The 14785-nt window shown below is 41.8% G+C and overlaps 1 protein-coding gene across 1 annotated transcript in view; it reads right to left on the bottom strand.

Moving 5' to 3' along the window:
- The window catches only part of PHACTR3 (phosphatase and actin regulator 3), a 110057-nt gene that overhangs the window by 42671 nt on the left and 52601 nt on the right, over positions 1 to 14785 (bottom strand). The window contains exons 2-4 of the mRNA XM_086474660.1: positions 7460 to 7621; positions 6487 to 6564; positions 2094 to 2261 (exon numbers count right to left, since the gene is read on the bottom strand). Of these exons, the coding sequence (XP_086330786.1) occupies positions 2094 to 2261; positions 6487 to 6564; positions 7460 to 7621 (408 nt within the window). The remainder of the gene's footprint in view (positions 1 to 2093; positions 2262 to 6486; positions 6565 to 7459; positions 7622 to 14785) is intronic.

Genomic DNA, 14785 nt, shown 5'->3' with positions numbered 1-14785 from the left:
TTTTGTTACTAGCTGGTCAAATATTCATACAAATTTGTGGAAAGACACCTACTGCACTGGGCCCAGATCTAGCCCGAGGACAAACGTTACAATAAACTCAACGTTATAATAAACTTAGCAATTCTGACAATTTTGAAGAGCTTTCCCATCCAATGAAATCCTTAGGGCAGACTCACTAGAGACAAGAATGCTAGAATGCACAGACAGGGATAAATTAGCACATAAAGACTAGATTGACAATAATTATTTTAAAAGCCAGAGGCCAACGCTGAAAGAGGTAGGAAGATTTCCAACAAATAGGAGTGGAGTCTTGCAGACCACAGAGATATGAGAAGGAAATTCCACTTTGGGACCTTGAAAAATTACACCTCAAAAAACGGAGGAAATGAAATACAGAAGAGAGGAAAGGTTGTGCCAGGGAGACAATAAAAGGAATTAGGATTAGTGAAAGAGACATAAGAAATTGGGATGATTTTGAAAGCCTCAATACACAATTTTGAATGCAGCGTAAGGTAAATTTTAAATCACAGCACCAAGTTTTGCAGAGCCATAAGGTTAAATCCATGATACATTAGTGCCATCTTTCCAGGACAGCCTGTCCAAATGATAAGAATAAGAAGTTCAGAGAGAAATTTCCTTAGTGATATGGACTGAAATGCTCTAGAAAAAAGCAAAAAAAGACCTGAAGGATTCTGGTCAAGATCTTGATGTGGTTCTTCTGAGAACGGGGAGATGAATGGCTTTTGCCTCAACTAATTTTTAGGGTGGTGCAAAACCAAACACGGCCATAAAGGACAGAGTTTGAAGAGAAAGGAAAACAGCATTAAGGGCATGTATTAATAGAGACTGTCTATGTCCAAGTCTCTATTTTGTCTCTATTTTAAGAAACACAAAAGAGACAGGATAAATCTTTAGAAGCCCACATACAGTGCTTTGGGATATTTCTTGATGAAATAAACGTGTAGTCGGAATTAAGAAGGTGATGGAAAGGTGGTGTTAAACTTATAAAAAAATCCTTGTGATGAGCAAATAAGAGAGAGACTTTTTAGGAGATAGAAGAGTTTCTGTTGTCAAAACAATTAAGAGTGGAGTGGAGCTACAAATGGTCCACAAGAGCAACATTATGTAAAAGCAAAATGGCAAAAGGGAACAAAATTGCATGAGTCACGGGGATGGAAAGGACAGGAGAAAAAGGAAGTGGGAAAGGATAAAGGAAAGAAATGGATAACGCTTCAGAGAATGACTTTCATTCTGAGGTGCTCAAGCAGGTTGAGGCTGTAAGCAGGTAGCATTGCTCAGCAAACCACAGCAGGTAGGGAGTGGGCTTGGTGAAAGTGGCCAGGGTCTGGGACCCCAGAGAAAGCAGGGCATGAGGGGCTGGGGTAGAGAACAAAAGGCAACCAGGGCAGATGGAGAAGATGTAAAGATTGAACAGAAGGCAGGAAGATCTGTAATCACTACATGGCGCTCCTCACAAACTAGGATAAAGCATTATCTCTGCAGGTTTGTGTTTCTTGGTTGTCAGGAAGTGAATGGAAACCCTCCAGCTGCTAGGTTGTGCTTGGCTGTTCGGGTCCCAAGGAACTGCTGTCACAGATGAGCTCTGCCAGAGCACAGCTGCATGAAAGGAGCTTGGGTTAGCTTATCTGTGCTCCTATATTGAACTTCAATTGTATTTGCAGCATGTTGTAGACTGGGTGATGATAGGGACAGTATGGGCTGTGTATTGACATTGTTCTCCCAAGGCAGGACAAACAATTTCAGGCTTGGCACAGAAGTTTAAGAAATGTTAAGAGAAGCTTGTTTCATCTTCACAGCAGTCACTGCTAATACCAAAGGGGCACCATGCCAAGGCTGGCTTGTCTCATAATCCAACTAATCCCATTATGCCAAGCTCTGTGTGGTCCCTCAGTCTGGTAGCAGTCTCAAAAATCACTGTTTTTAAGTACTGATTCCTAACCTAGTATGGGCTGAGCTGAACAAGGTGCTCTCGCCCTTTAATGTGCTGACATATTTGATTCCTCATAAAGCAGCTTAGCAGAAATATTTTTTTAACATTTTATAGTTTCTTGAAAACATTTTATATCCAATACCTGCATCTTCTTTCGGCTCCTCGCCAAACGAGGTCACATTCATGGTGGCTGCTGTTGTACTCTCTTGCTGCACCTCTTCTGAGGCAAGTGCCTGGCACACAGGAGCTGGAGGGTCACTCTGCGTTGCTCTTGTGGCGTCGTCACCAATGCAGGCTTTGCCTTCAGTATCTAAAACGCAAATGATTTAATCTTAATTAAACCATGAGCAATGAAAACTGAAACTCCCTGCTGTCCTCTTGAGAAGAGTGAGTCTCAAAGCTGCTAGTGCTCAGGGGACCGAGATTTGTCTTAGAGCAGCACCTGATCTCTAACAGTGTTAAGCATCTGTAATGCAAAACTTGCGGAGTATACAGTCCATCTGGGTACTAATATCCCCCCAGTTTTCTCAATGGCGCATCTTTTTCTGTTGGCATCCAGCAGCCTGGGCAAATGGCCATTGTGCATGTACAGGAAGGCCACTGTACTCTGGAAGCACCTGCTATGTGGGAGACGAGCATAAGCCTGGGAAATCAGAGGTCTCTGGGAGAAGGCAATTCCTTACACGAGCAGAGCTCACGGTGCAGCAAGTTCACAGGTTGGTCTGATATGTCCGAGTTGTGTCAGGCTCCGTGCACGACACGCTGCCACCCAGCTGCTCCAGCAGTGATGCCAGAGCCTTACAGAAGACAAGGCTGCTAATATTCCCTACCAAGCTGTAGGTTTTGAGCATAGTTTTAGTCACTCAGCTTTGAAAAGCACGTCCTGTGTGACTGAGCTGATCAGAAATTCAAATCCCTCTTCATGCAGACCTAGAAACTGCTCCCTTTGCTTACTCTGAAAGATTTTTGTGCCAGTGATCCTGCAGCTGTACGCATCTTGATGACTGAAGCTTTTCTAGTATTCTCCTATTCAGGCAAGAGTCCTCAGAATACAAACTATCCTTTTACTTCATGACTCTCTCAGAATTTACGAGATCTACATCACTGTTGCAAACCAAAGCAAACGATTACTTCCCACTCTAGCTAGTGCTCCATGCTGATGGACATGTCTGCTGTCCACCCCTGACCTCCTAACTTGCATTTCTCAGCCCTAGACGCTCCTCTCTGGAAGCTCCTGACAGGGCTATGTTTTCTTGCAATGATATCATGACAAGTTTCTTGAACATTGATTTAAAATAGCTAGCTTTCACAGCTACTCCTTTTTAATACCATTTGGACAATCTGCAGAGTAATTTATTGTGCTTTTGGGTAAAGGTATCCGATTTTGGCCCAGAGAGGCTGCAGAAGGGATGCAGTATTTTTGTGCGCTGAGCTCACTCAGTCTGCCTCATAATCACGTTTGGTGAAAAGTTACTGTTCTTAAAATAGCCCTTGCAGTAGCACAGTTGCTATGATACATGGAAGGGGAGGGGAAAAAAGTTCATTGCCTACATTTCAGCTCATTGTGAAGGCAGCCTATACATAATCATTGGTGTATTAACATCTGCCTGCATTATTTGACAGGCTGCCCTTATGTCTCAGTGCTGTAAGTACAGCTACATCTGATCAGTTTTGTGCTCGCGGTGGGGAGAAATATCGGGGGAAGCTCCCTAAACGTTTTCAGTGTAACTCTGCTTTGCACGTTCCTCACATCCTTCAGAAAGGCAAGCTGCTGACAGCTGTGCCACAATGAAAATGCAGTCAGAGACATCCGTTCCTTCAGATCCTGGCCAATGGAAAGTGTAAAGACTAATGAAGTAATGACAAGCAGGAGACAGCCCTGTTGAAGAATTTCTGTTGAGGAGCATCCGAGACTCACAGCAGTGATGCTCCTGGTCACAAATGACCAGCTCGTGCTTAGACCAAAGTGCGTTTGCTGCTTTGGTTGGCCGTGGGTTCAGAGATCGTCCGTATTTCAGAGATCGCCCAGGGACAGGAGAAAGCACAGAATTTAAATCCACTGGTAAGGAAAGTAGCAAAGTCTTGAGTATTGCAAAGTAACCAGAAGAAGTAGGGCTGTAATTTTACTGGGAATTAATCTCACTGTATGCCAGACCCTGCACCCTGTAACCTCTTGCCGAGTACAGATTGGTTCCCTAGAATGAACCTGTATTTCAGGTCAGGAGTTTTCGAGGGGCAGGTTGGCATTTGCCCTGTGCGAGCAGAGCTGGAGAGGAGCGAAGGACAGAAGGGGCGCAGGCTGTGAGACTGCGCAGTGTGTCTGGGCAGCTGGGTTTTGGGGTTGTGTGAGGAGAAAGGGTGACATAACCTGTTAGGATGACTCATCACCAAGCAAGGACAGTGCAATTTCACCCTGGGCTGCTTGCAGATTGAGGCAGATTCTGCGCTAGCTTTGTGGTTTCCTCTGAGCCAAACAGTTCAGTCCAAAATGCTGCTTGACAGTCCTTGTGCTGTGAAACTGGAGTGCGACACAGCTATTGTAAATGCATGAAGCAGGTCTGGAGGTTTCTCAGGCTACAGCTTCATCCCAGTTTGGGCTACTTATGAAACTGAGCAGGTCCCTGGAAGTGGAGTAGAGCCTGCTGAAATAGAGGGATTTTAGGATTTACTGTAGTCTTTTTGCATAGTATTGCTGCTTTGACAATTGCAACTTACTGCATAATCGGGGACTTAGCCTTGAAACTGCTGCCACTTCAGCTCAGTCCAAGTAGGGCACTAATCATTTACTGAGAATTATTTGGGTCAATTTTTTATTCCAGTTAATAAGCTGCTTCTACTAATAATATAATACAATAACCCTGGAGATTCACAACACTGTAAAGAAAAATAACTTGCAGGCAGCTGCAATGTCCTTGAACTGACTGCTAGCCAGTCTTTCCTTTCTGGGCAGCAGGGTGGTACTGAAAATTTGTTTGATGTTTATAGGAGCTCTATGTAACTTTGTGGCAGACAGGTAAGCAGTCTGTTTGCAGCCGCCTTTTTAAAAGCACGGCTTGTCATCACTCCTCACTGGGCTGTATGTATTTATTTCAACTATTTTATTTTTTTTTTAAATTACCTTGCAACTTAGCATCATCTGTTTTCCTCCCGATCAGTTCTTTATGCATGCAAGAGGTTTATTAATTCATTAGTATTCTCACCTTTCAATGTGCTCTACAGAAGTTTCATTTTGCTGTTCTTTTGCAAAATTCTATGTATGCATGTCTTCAAATTCATGGATTATGGGGAACTTTCATACTCCTAGCAGAAATGGGGTGTATTTTTCTATCCAATATTGCTAATATGATAATAGGGCAGCTAATTATCTAGAAATACAAGACACACACAGAGTTCAATGGACAAGAATTAAAAATGAGCTTTCTAAAAACTTCCATTTTAGAATAAGCTGATGGTTTGATAGAGTATTGTTTTAACTTGAACATAAAATTCATATTAAAATATATCAAATAAAATAATACAAAAATTGCTTTACTGCAGTGAAAAAGAAAAATCCTGTTTAAAATGCTCTGACTCTTCAGTTGCTCAGTTGCACTCCAGCATAGCGTCACTGAGTATTGTCCCACAGGCTATTTATAGGCACGGCATTTGTTTTATACAAAGAAACTCAATTATTACTTTCAAAGAACATAATTTCTATCAGATTGGACAAACTCAAAAGGCCAGTCTTTCTTCATGACAGTACTTTCTGCTATAACATTTTCAAAGTAAAGATGGATTTAATTTTTTTATCTCTGTTTAGGTGGAAATGGCAATTGGGATGTTGTCCATAACATGGGGATCTCACTTGATCTTGCAGAATAGTTACCCAGATCTGCCTCCCTTGAGCATCTGTCAGGGCTCTGGAGCAGGGATATACCGAACCACAGTCCTTTCTGCATATTTCTGACACTTTATCAACTTCAATTCACTGACTTCTGCTGAACCTGGTTTGTACTCAGGAAAGCTTTAAAATGACCCTACCAAACGCTTCACTTTTCCATGTGAATGAAAACCAGGCAGAATGGTAATATGTTTTGCACAAACTTGGTTTACCAGAAAGACAGCTGAAAACATCAGATTAGTACCATTTTATGAGATTTGGATTCACGGGTTGTACATGTTAGCTGAATATATCTGTATGTTTAAGTTCATATTTATACCAGATTTAGCTGACTTTCTTGGCAGTAGGATTTAGCTAGGTTTAGAGCAATTGCATAAAACATACGTACCAGATCAGATTGCATCATGTATAAATCAAGCGAAGACGGGGTTGCATTCAAGATGGTAAAACATCAAAAATTAAACTGCATGGATTGATGGCAGCAGGGAGGAATTTGAAGAAAGACACGCTTAATTCAGATACTGAATTTTCTCTCTGTTTGGATTGAAGGTTTTCGTTTTTATTAATATGATTTTTAGGTTTCTTCTTTTGCAATGATGTGTTTCCTATTGTCCTGAAAAAGACTTGATAAAAAAGATGAAGAATTTTTACTTACCTTGTTCCATCATCTCCAGAAGGCCTTTCTTAATGAGTTCATCCCGACCTTGTCGTGCTGCCATCTTCTTCTCCAGTACTGCACAAAGTAGTGGCATAACACAGCACAGTTAACAACAGACTATTCACATAATGGAGTGAGAAAGACGCAATGTGGAAATTCCCTCTAGTCTCAACTACTGTGTGCTTGGAAAGAACTGCGAGGGTTTTGTTTTGGGGAGCACAGAGTGGTCAGCCTGTTTGTGCCTTTTCCTTTGTTAAAACAGCTGTAACATCACCCACGTTTAGAGCTGATGTTTATGGTCCAACCTACTGTCTGATCACACTGAGTGCAGAGTAACAGGGATATTAGCACCTTCATGCTGTTTAATACAACATACTAGAGCTGCCTCAGGAAGCGGTGTCCTTTTCTGTGATGCTCCACAGGATATTGGGGCAAATGGAGGGAATTGCACCATCCTATCTTAGGAAAAGGCAAGTGAGTTTGTCTCCTTACTGATCTCCTGGGACATCCCTGGATACTAGCGAGAGCATGCAGCGCTCTGTGCTGGGCTTCTTCACCACAGCGGCAGCTGCTTGAGGGAAGACATTTTACATGCTGTAGCTCCCTCCTGTCACTTTTCATAATGTTACTGTGACCTATATAATCTTCACCCCAAATAAAAGGGGTGATGATACTTGGGGCCATAAATGCAGCCTATTTTGGAGAAGGGACAGCCCATGAAAAGCAGTCTGTGTCGAGGCTTGTGCTTCACTCTCATATTTTGACCTTTTCTTCTAAATGTACTATGTTGCATTTTATAGTAAGTCAGCCTATGTGGGCTCTTTATAGCCTTAAACATTATCAATCTGTAACATGCTGAAATCTCTGAATTAGATTTGGAACTGGTCACCATTAACCTTCCCTATGTAAGCAAATTTTACCCAAGCTAAGTTTTGCCCTCTGCAGCATCATTTTCTTGTTCTCACCCTACCTGCAGATGTCTGCTTTAGTTTCTCATTTTTCTTTTTCCGCCACTTCCATGGTTTGAAGATCCTGCCCAGTGTCGCCAGTTTGCTGTTCCTTCTTACTGGCGGAGTTCGAATCCCTGAGACCAAGTAGTCAGAACGCATTGCAGGGGACTGCTCCATCTCATCTGAGAGGGGAAGAGGGGAAAGCCAGCTGTTAGGCAAAAAGCTTCAGGACAGACTTAAAAAGGGAAGGCAAATGGAAGCTCAGCAGCCAACAAGCACTCAGTCTAGTCACCAAGATAAGCAGTGCAAGACTTTGAAAGAAAGTCCCTGCATTGCTGGAGCCAGTGGCCTGGCTGAGAGATGCCAGCTAGAGTGGTGGCCAACCTCAGTGTGCCAGCCCGGTCCTTTCTACCAGCTGCTCTCTTGACTCTGGTCTTGCACAGTACCTGTTTGGATGCCAAACGTTTCAGTTTCTCCACTGCTGCCATCCCTCATAGATTAATCAGGGCTATTAAGCCAACAGAGAGGGGGATGTGCTGAATTTGTACACCCTACGCTTTATTCTATCCCTTTCCTACCTTTGTCCATGCCTGGTACTCACCAAGTTAATAGTGTTACTCTCCCTCCCAAGGGCTGCGTGTAACTGCATTACAGCCTTCCGAAACGCGGAGAGCTGAGAGCTCCCAATAGCTTTAATAGCAGCAGTAGAAATTTAGCACATCTGTAAATCAGGCCCATGCGGCCTCCAGTTAATCACGTAAATGTAATGTTCATTTAGAAAAATGTAGACCTTTATGAAAAGCTGAGAGGAAGTGTGAGAAAGCTCAGGTGCCTCCTGAATTCCCAGCTTCCAGATCTGTTCTTAGACCACAGGATATTGCTGCCTTTTAAATGAGCTCTTTTCACATAAGCTAACACAGAACACACTGACTTGTGTGATCTAATGCAAATCTTTTATATTTTGTCGGATATGTGCTACATAAGTAAAATCTTAGAACTATTGTGCAAATTTATTCCTTGAGGAAGCTAAGGGGAAAATTCTTTCCCTTTTGTCCAGCCAAGCCACAGGAATTCAAAGATAATGCTTCAGCTGGAAAAGCAATTTAGGTATTTTATTATTTTGTCTTGAAAATACACTGTAAGTTCTGCTTACAGACAGACTAGTCTTGCACATAACAATACATACTGACTATTCACAGTTGAGTGCTAGCCAGTACCATGAAGGAAAGTAGCACAGTTCCACAAATGAGGTTACTGATGTCTTTACTGAGATTTGTATTTGAGCACCAATACAGTGATTGTTAAAAGAGAAGCTGCCATCAGTCATCAGACATGTTACATGAATAAAAACTGAATGACAATTTGTATTTTCTTTCAACAATCAGTTATGATTCAAATGAGCAATGTGGAGCTATGAACATATGTACATTTCCAAGTAATTTCTCTCTGGAACAACAACATTTGTTATAAATTGCTTTATGACTGCAAGATAAAAACTATACAGCATCTTCTAGGCATTGTTTTTAAGTTAACAGGGTGAAAATGCTTAAATCACAGCATGGAGGTGGGGATGTCCAAGTAAACAGGAAACAATTTTTGGAAGATTATTAAACACAGCAGGGGAATGAACACATTCCTCCTCTTCCATTTAATTTTGAAAATACTGGTAACAGAGATGAATCACTCAGTGGAGACAAACTAAAAACATGGCCACATGAACTATCAGAACAGAGAAAAAGCTGTAACAATTCCCCCCTGCCCCCATTGTGCGTGCCCAGTGAATTTCTCTTTCTATGTGTTGAATTTAGTGTATCTTTTGTCTCATTCCATGGTTTATCTTGTGGTTTAATTTAAAAGAGACTTGAAATGTACATAAAAATATATTTTTGCCTTTGAAAGAATGACATGTACCCAAGGTGATATTTGTGGTTTACAGTTGAGGTCAATATTAAGTTGAGAGCAGAAACTAGCAACGAGCCTAGCACAGAAGGAGGGCAGTAGCCTACAGACCACAGCTGGAGTGCCAAGATACCATGCTCCTTTCCTAACTGTGTATTCAAAAATAAGAAGTATCGCAGAAATAAGCTTTGAAGTAGAGCTACTCTTGACTACAGACACGGCAATGAGAATGGAAAATGGCAGAGTAGATCTGCTATTAATTTGCTGTTATGATTACTTTAAAGCTGTAATAGAAGCCTCAGAAAATAGCATTTGGCCATTTCTTGTGACATCCCTTGAGTGGGAATGGAAATGTTCACAAAATTAGCTCATTTCAAAAGAGCTGTAGATCAGACTGTAAATCAGACCCTTGTCCCTGGAAGCTACAGTAGATTAGGACAGCCTCAGCTCAGCCGTCTCTGGTCCTTGCTTATGAGACTGCACTGCTGCTCAAACACTTCCTACCATTCCAGGAATTTCCCAAGCATGTAAGTGAAGATTAAATAAAGAACTGATTTAAAGCAGTACCTTGGCAAGTTACTGATCCTGCTGCATTTCATTCAGGATGTAAGTGTCTGCGAAGTGGTTTAGGCATCATCCACATGTTTAAAGACTGGTAGCATGAGATCATTTTACCTTTTTTGCCAGATAGCAGGGGATGCAGACAGAACCAGGAAGACATTCAAACCCAAACCTCTGTGTCTCTAGCAATGTTTGTTATCCCAGATATTCCCCTAAGAAAGGGAATGGAGAGACACTGCAAAGGCATTAAGAATTCCCTAAGTGATCAGTGCTTCTGTAGTTTCTAACAGCCCTGTCAATCGGGTTTCTTCCATGCCCTTCTGCCCTCTTGGTTGTAGAAATGTAAGGATTTTATGCCATAGACATTGGTTACAGATGAAATACAGATAGAAATCAAATGTCAAAGAAGGAATAGTACCTAAAACAAATGTGCCAGTGGAGGTTTTCGTGGGCTTTTAAACTTTATTAATGCGTCTCATATGGTACAGACAGTTCTGAAGCAAATGGTTTTATCACCTGGTATATTCTCACCATATGCAGTTCCTACACTGTGCATTTGGAGAGATGGACACAAATAAAAATAGAGACACAGTAAGACAGATGTCCTGAAGTCATAAATAACAAGGAAATGGTCTCACTGGCAGTAAGAATCACAAGAAAGCCCTTGGAGCTCCTCATTTCCAGTCAGTTCATTTTTTCTTGGTTGTGGGTTGGCTGCCTGGGAGATAAGAAGTTGACAGCAGAAAAAGCAGTTCCCACGTACAGCAACGAATACTGAAGGAGAAGGCGCGCCTAAATATCAGCCAGTTCCTGCAGCCAACAAGCTGCCAAGACTTGCCAACCCTCCAACCACTCTGTGAAATATTCAGCACATTTTTTTAATCTGCAGTCAATATTTTAATTATGCTAACTGTTCTGTGGAATAATGCAGTTGTTTCTCCCAGAGCCTGGTAGCCTGGGGCCAGGCCATGCAATTACATAGAGGATGTCTGCAAAATATAAACAGCCGAGAGCCAGATCAAGACTCTCCAAATCAGCAGGGAGAAATGAGCAACAGCTTAATAGCTGTGTGATGTAGAACGATGAGGGACAGTTGTTACACAGGGTCAAGCAAGGACCAGCTTAACCTACAGTACAGCAGCCTAACCCTACCCAACACAGGGAGGCCAGGCTCTCCTTGGCCTTATCTACTGAGACAGACAAATTGGTCCCACACTGTCCCACAAGGAGACAGTCGTCAGCCCTCTGAGGCCAGAGGATTTTGCTCTGACTGCAGCTTGTTGGCCGTTTATATCAAAATTACTTTCAAGTCCCTGCTGTACCCTATTGGGCAAAGTCTTCTGTGCTGGAGCTCCAGATCCAAAACAAACACCTCATGTATCACACAGCTGTCATCTGCTCCGTGTGTGTCAAAGGGATGGAAATGAATGTGGCTGTGCCCCTGCTGATGAAGCTGGGCAAGCGTTTCTTATAGTGCTAGTTGGGGTAATTTCTAGAGCTCCTTACAGTGGTCAAGAGTGTGAACGGTTTGATGCCTGAGACATCCCAAATCAGATGAGGGGAGAGGTTCTGACCTGAAGGGTATTGCTCTGCAGTTCTGCTCTGGGCTGCAGAATAAACCAGACAACAGAGAAGAAGGAGGCAAACCATAATATTCATTACAATTGGCTGCAGGGACTTACACCTCAGAAAGTCTGAGCATCTGCAGCTTCTGTTTCCATTGGCAGCAGTTGTGATGATCAGTGTTTTTGAAAAATGCCCCATTGCTTTCCTCTTTAAAATATTGTGGTGACATAAATAGACTACCCTCCCTGTTAGCCCCTTCTCTATAGGAACTGTGCATGGATCGTGAAGCTTTTCTGCACATAGAAGCTCTCCCATTTAGAGATGTCAAGTACTGACTCCATCCCATCAAGCCTCCCACAGAAGTGGGGCAGGTTTGCTGGGAGTACTGTGAAATTCAAGTCCTGGATGTGTGATGGAAAAGTGCCCTATACCTGCACATAGCCTTCCTTGGTACAGCAGATGGCTTTGGCGCCTGAGTGATAACAGTGTTGTGAAATGGAGCATCGGGTCTATCTGCTTGGGGTTTTCATGATGAGACAAAAAGTCTGTAGTTTGATGCATGGGGTGCTGGCTATAACAACTGCAGGCTGCACTCCGCAGGCTGATGTGTGGCAGTTGGGAACATCAGGAATGCAGAGACGAGTTATACTGACCTTGCCACGGAGAGAGGCTGTAAGAGGTGTGGGATGCCTTCTCGTGAATACACAAATTGCAGCAAAAAGTTTATGGGAAGATGAAGGATGCTGACTTCTAATGTGCTGGGAATTTTGGTAACTTAAATTCATGATAATGGAAGCTGTGCCTTGCTAAATCCTCTGTGTACAGTGGTAGGAGAAGGACCACTGAAAAATCTGCAACCTGCAGGCAGTTTAAAAATAACACAGCAGACAAGAGCTGCAGGCAAATTTGTAAGGCAGGCGTGCTCTGTTTTCTGATGAATTGGTTTGTAATGCAGCTCTGCATGTTTTTGCCTTTATTGTCATTGCACCTGTCTTTGCAACTCAGAAACAGAGTTAAAAATGAAAAAAAGGTTCCCTTGGTCCACCAGAGGGCAAAGATAGTGAGTGGAATCAAAATGACCGTTTTGGCTTTTGGGCTAGAGGTGCCTTTACCACTACTAACTTTCAGAGCTGCCTAGAATTAGTGTCTACCTCTAAAAAGGGTGATAAGGAGGGTGTCACAGGGAGAGCTGAGCTTTTAAAGGGTTCATGTCTACTACTGGTCAGTGCCAAATCATGCAAGCCAGACATTTGTGAGGTTAGCCAAGAAACAGCACTTCTCTACAAAAGGTGGTCTATACAGTACTTTTAGCTAGTGAGAGAAACCTGCAGGGGAAAGAAGGCAGAAAGGTTGTCTTGGTTTTAGACTAAGGACTATCCTGAGCTTTGAGAAAGAGAATTAGCAGCAGGAATACAACCCCCTTTTTCCTTAGTTTAGCATCCTAAAAGGGGAAGAACTGATCACAATGATTGAATCTGCAGGATAGGGGTAAATTGTTCTTATCTAGGAGCCTATGAACACTTCTGTTATGTTCCAGAGAAACAGAATTAGAACTGAAGAGCTTTTTTATTGCACTAGTTTCCTGTGATGGAGCTCTTCCTTGTTCTAAAAATGTTTTCCGTCACCTGCATTTCTGCAGACATGCTCTCTTTCTTGACACTTTTTGAAAGAAAACTGCAGTGGAATGTTCCAGTTTGAAGTTTCCATTTCATTTTTTTCAACATATAGTATTTTGACTTTTCCAATTTTGAATGACTCTCAGAAATCAGAAATTAAAAATAGGAATGAGAAAAAAGCTTTTGATGAACCTGAAATTAATTTTTGAAGGACTTTGTATTTGAAGCTGTGAATGTTGCAGTATTGGTTTGGGTTTGTTTGGAAAAATTTACACTGAATCCCTTGTAAAAGAGACAACCTAGTTCCAAACAGTTCAGTTATTTAGAAAAGGCAAGGTACCTGTAGTACATTATTGAATGTAATCATAAGCTAATTTGGGATGCACAGCTGCTGATGTGACATAGATTGTTGCTCTGACAATCATGTTTGTTACACCAGAAAAATATTGAAACAAAGTAGGGGAAAATTACAGGATTGAGGTGCATGTGCAGGCATCCAAATTTTCAGGTTTCATATAATCAACAGTGGAGGTAAAAATGGCTCAAATTCTTATCTTTCTGTTCTCAAAATTGTAATCCTTTATGTTCATGATTTCCCACTTTAGATTTGATCTCACCCAATAGTTTAATCACATAAGGAAGCAGATGGATAGTGGGTCAGGTTTATCCACACGATAACTACATCATTGATCGAGTTACCTTGGGGGGAAAATCTGACACAGTAAATGTGTGCAGACTTCAGACTGATGGAGGTACATGAAGGCAGGGTGAAAATACTAAGATAAATGGCAGAATGACAAAGGTGAATAAAGCCCTTTATGGGCATCATACCCAAACCAGCTCCGGGTTCAGCTTCCACTGAGTACAGGCTGTTCTCGGGCTGTATCACCTTTCTTTTAGCCAGGTGGTATGAATCCTGATTAGGTTTTCATACTTCCCTGCATGACAATGCAAGTTACTGTGCTTTCCTTTCTACCTTTCGTGTGGTCTCTGGAGTCTGAGCTTCCATTTTCACTTCACACTCAAATGTTTGCCATGTATCTTTGTTCTATAATTTCCACTGCTCTTTAGTATGTTAAATTGTGATTTAACATTTTTCTTTAATTGAAGGAGGGGAAAAGAATGCAAAACATAATTTGTGGATGGTAGGAGGAGGCTGTGCTTGCCAGGGAAGTTTACTTCCATTCTGTCATGCTGAGCCTCCCTTCAAGTATTTGGATTTTAAAACCAGCTTTAGTTGAAATGAACAGGGAAACAGATTATACTTATCAAAGGAAAGAAAGTGGCGAAGTGGCAACTCCAGCTAAATCTCTTAGATAAAAATATGCTTTATATGCTTGAGATTTGTGATTTCTTCCAGAAAATGTGCCTTTGGGAAGTTGACGTATCACCTAACAGCATTACTGCCATATCAGCCAAGGTGCAAAGAAATTAATCAGGAACCTTTCATGCTTTTGAATCATTGTGTCAAGCCCCAATAGCACTTACTGTGATTTACAATGCACAGTGTGACATTAGCAATTCATTAACAAAATAAGTTTTTTCAGTGTTTGCGTAAAGGAACCCACAACATGCTTTACCTGGATAAAGAAGAACTAAACAACTGTAATAAAATGAGGCTAATGAAAGATTGCTATAATCACAGTTAATTCAGTTACCTGAGCCTGTACAATATCTTCTTTTGAGAGGGGAAACTTGACATTT

Source organism: Leptosomus discolor, chromosome 17, assembly GCF_034619465.1.
Source record: "Leptosomus discolor isolate bLepDis1 chromosome 17, bLepDis1.hap2, whole genome shotgun sequence".
Lineage (NCBI taxonomy): Eukaryota > Metazoa > Chordata > Aves > Leptosomiformes > Leptosomidae > Leptosomus > Leptosomus discolor.
This window is presented reverse-complemented; position numbering and strand designations above follow the sequence as displayed.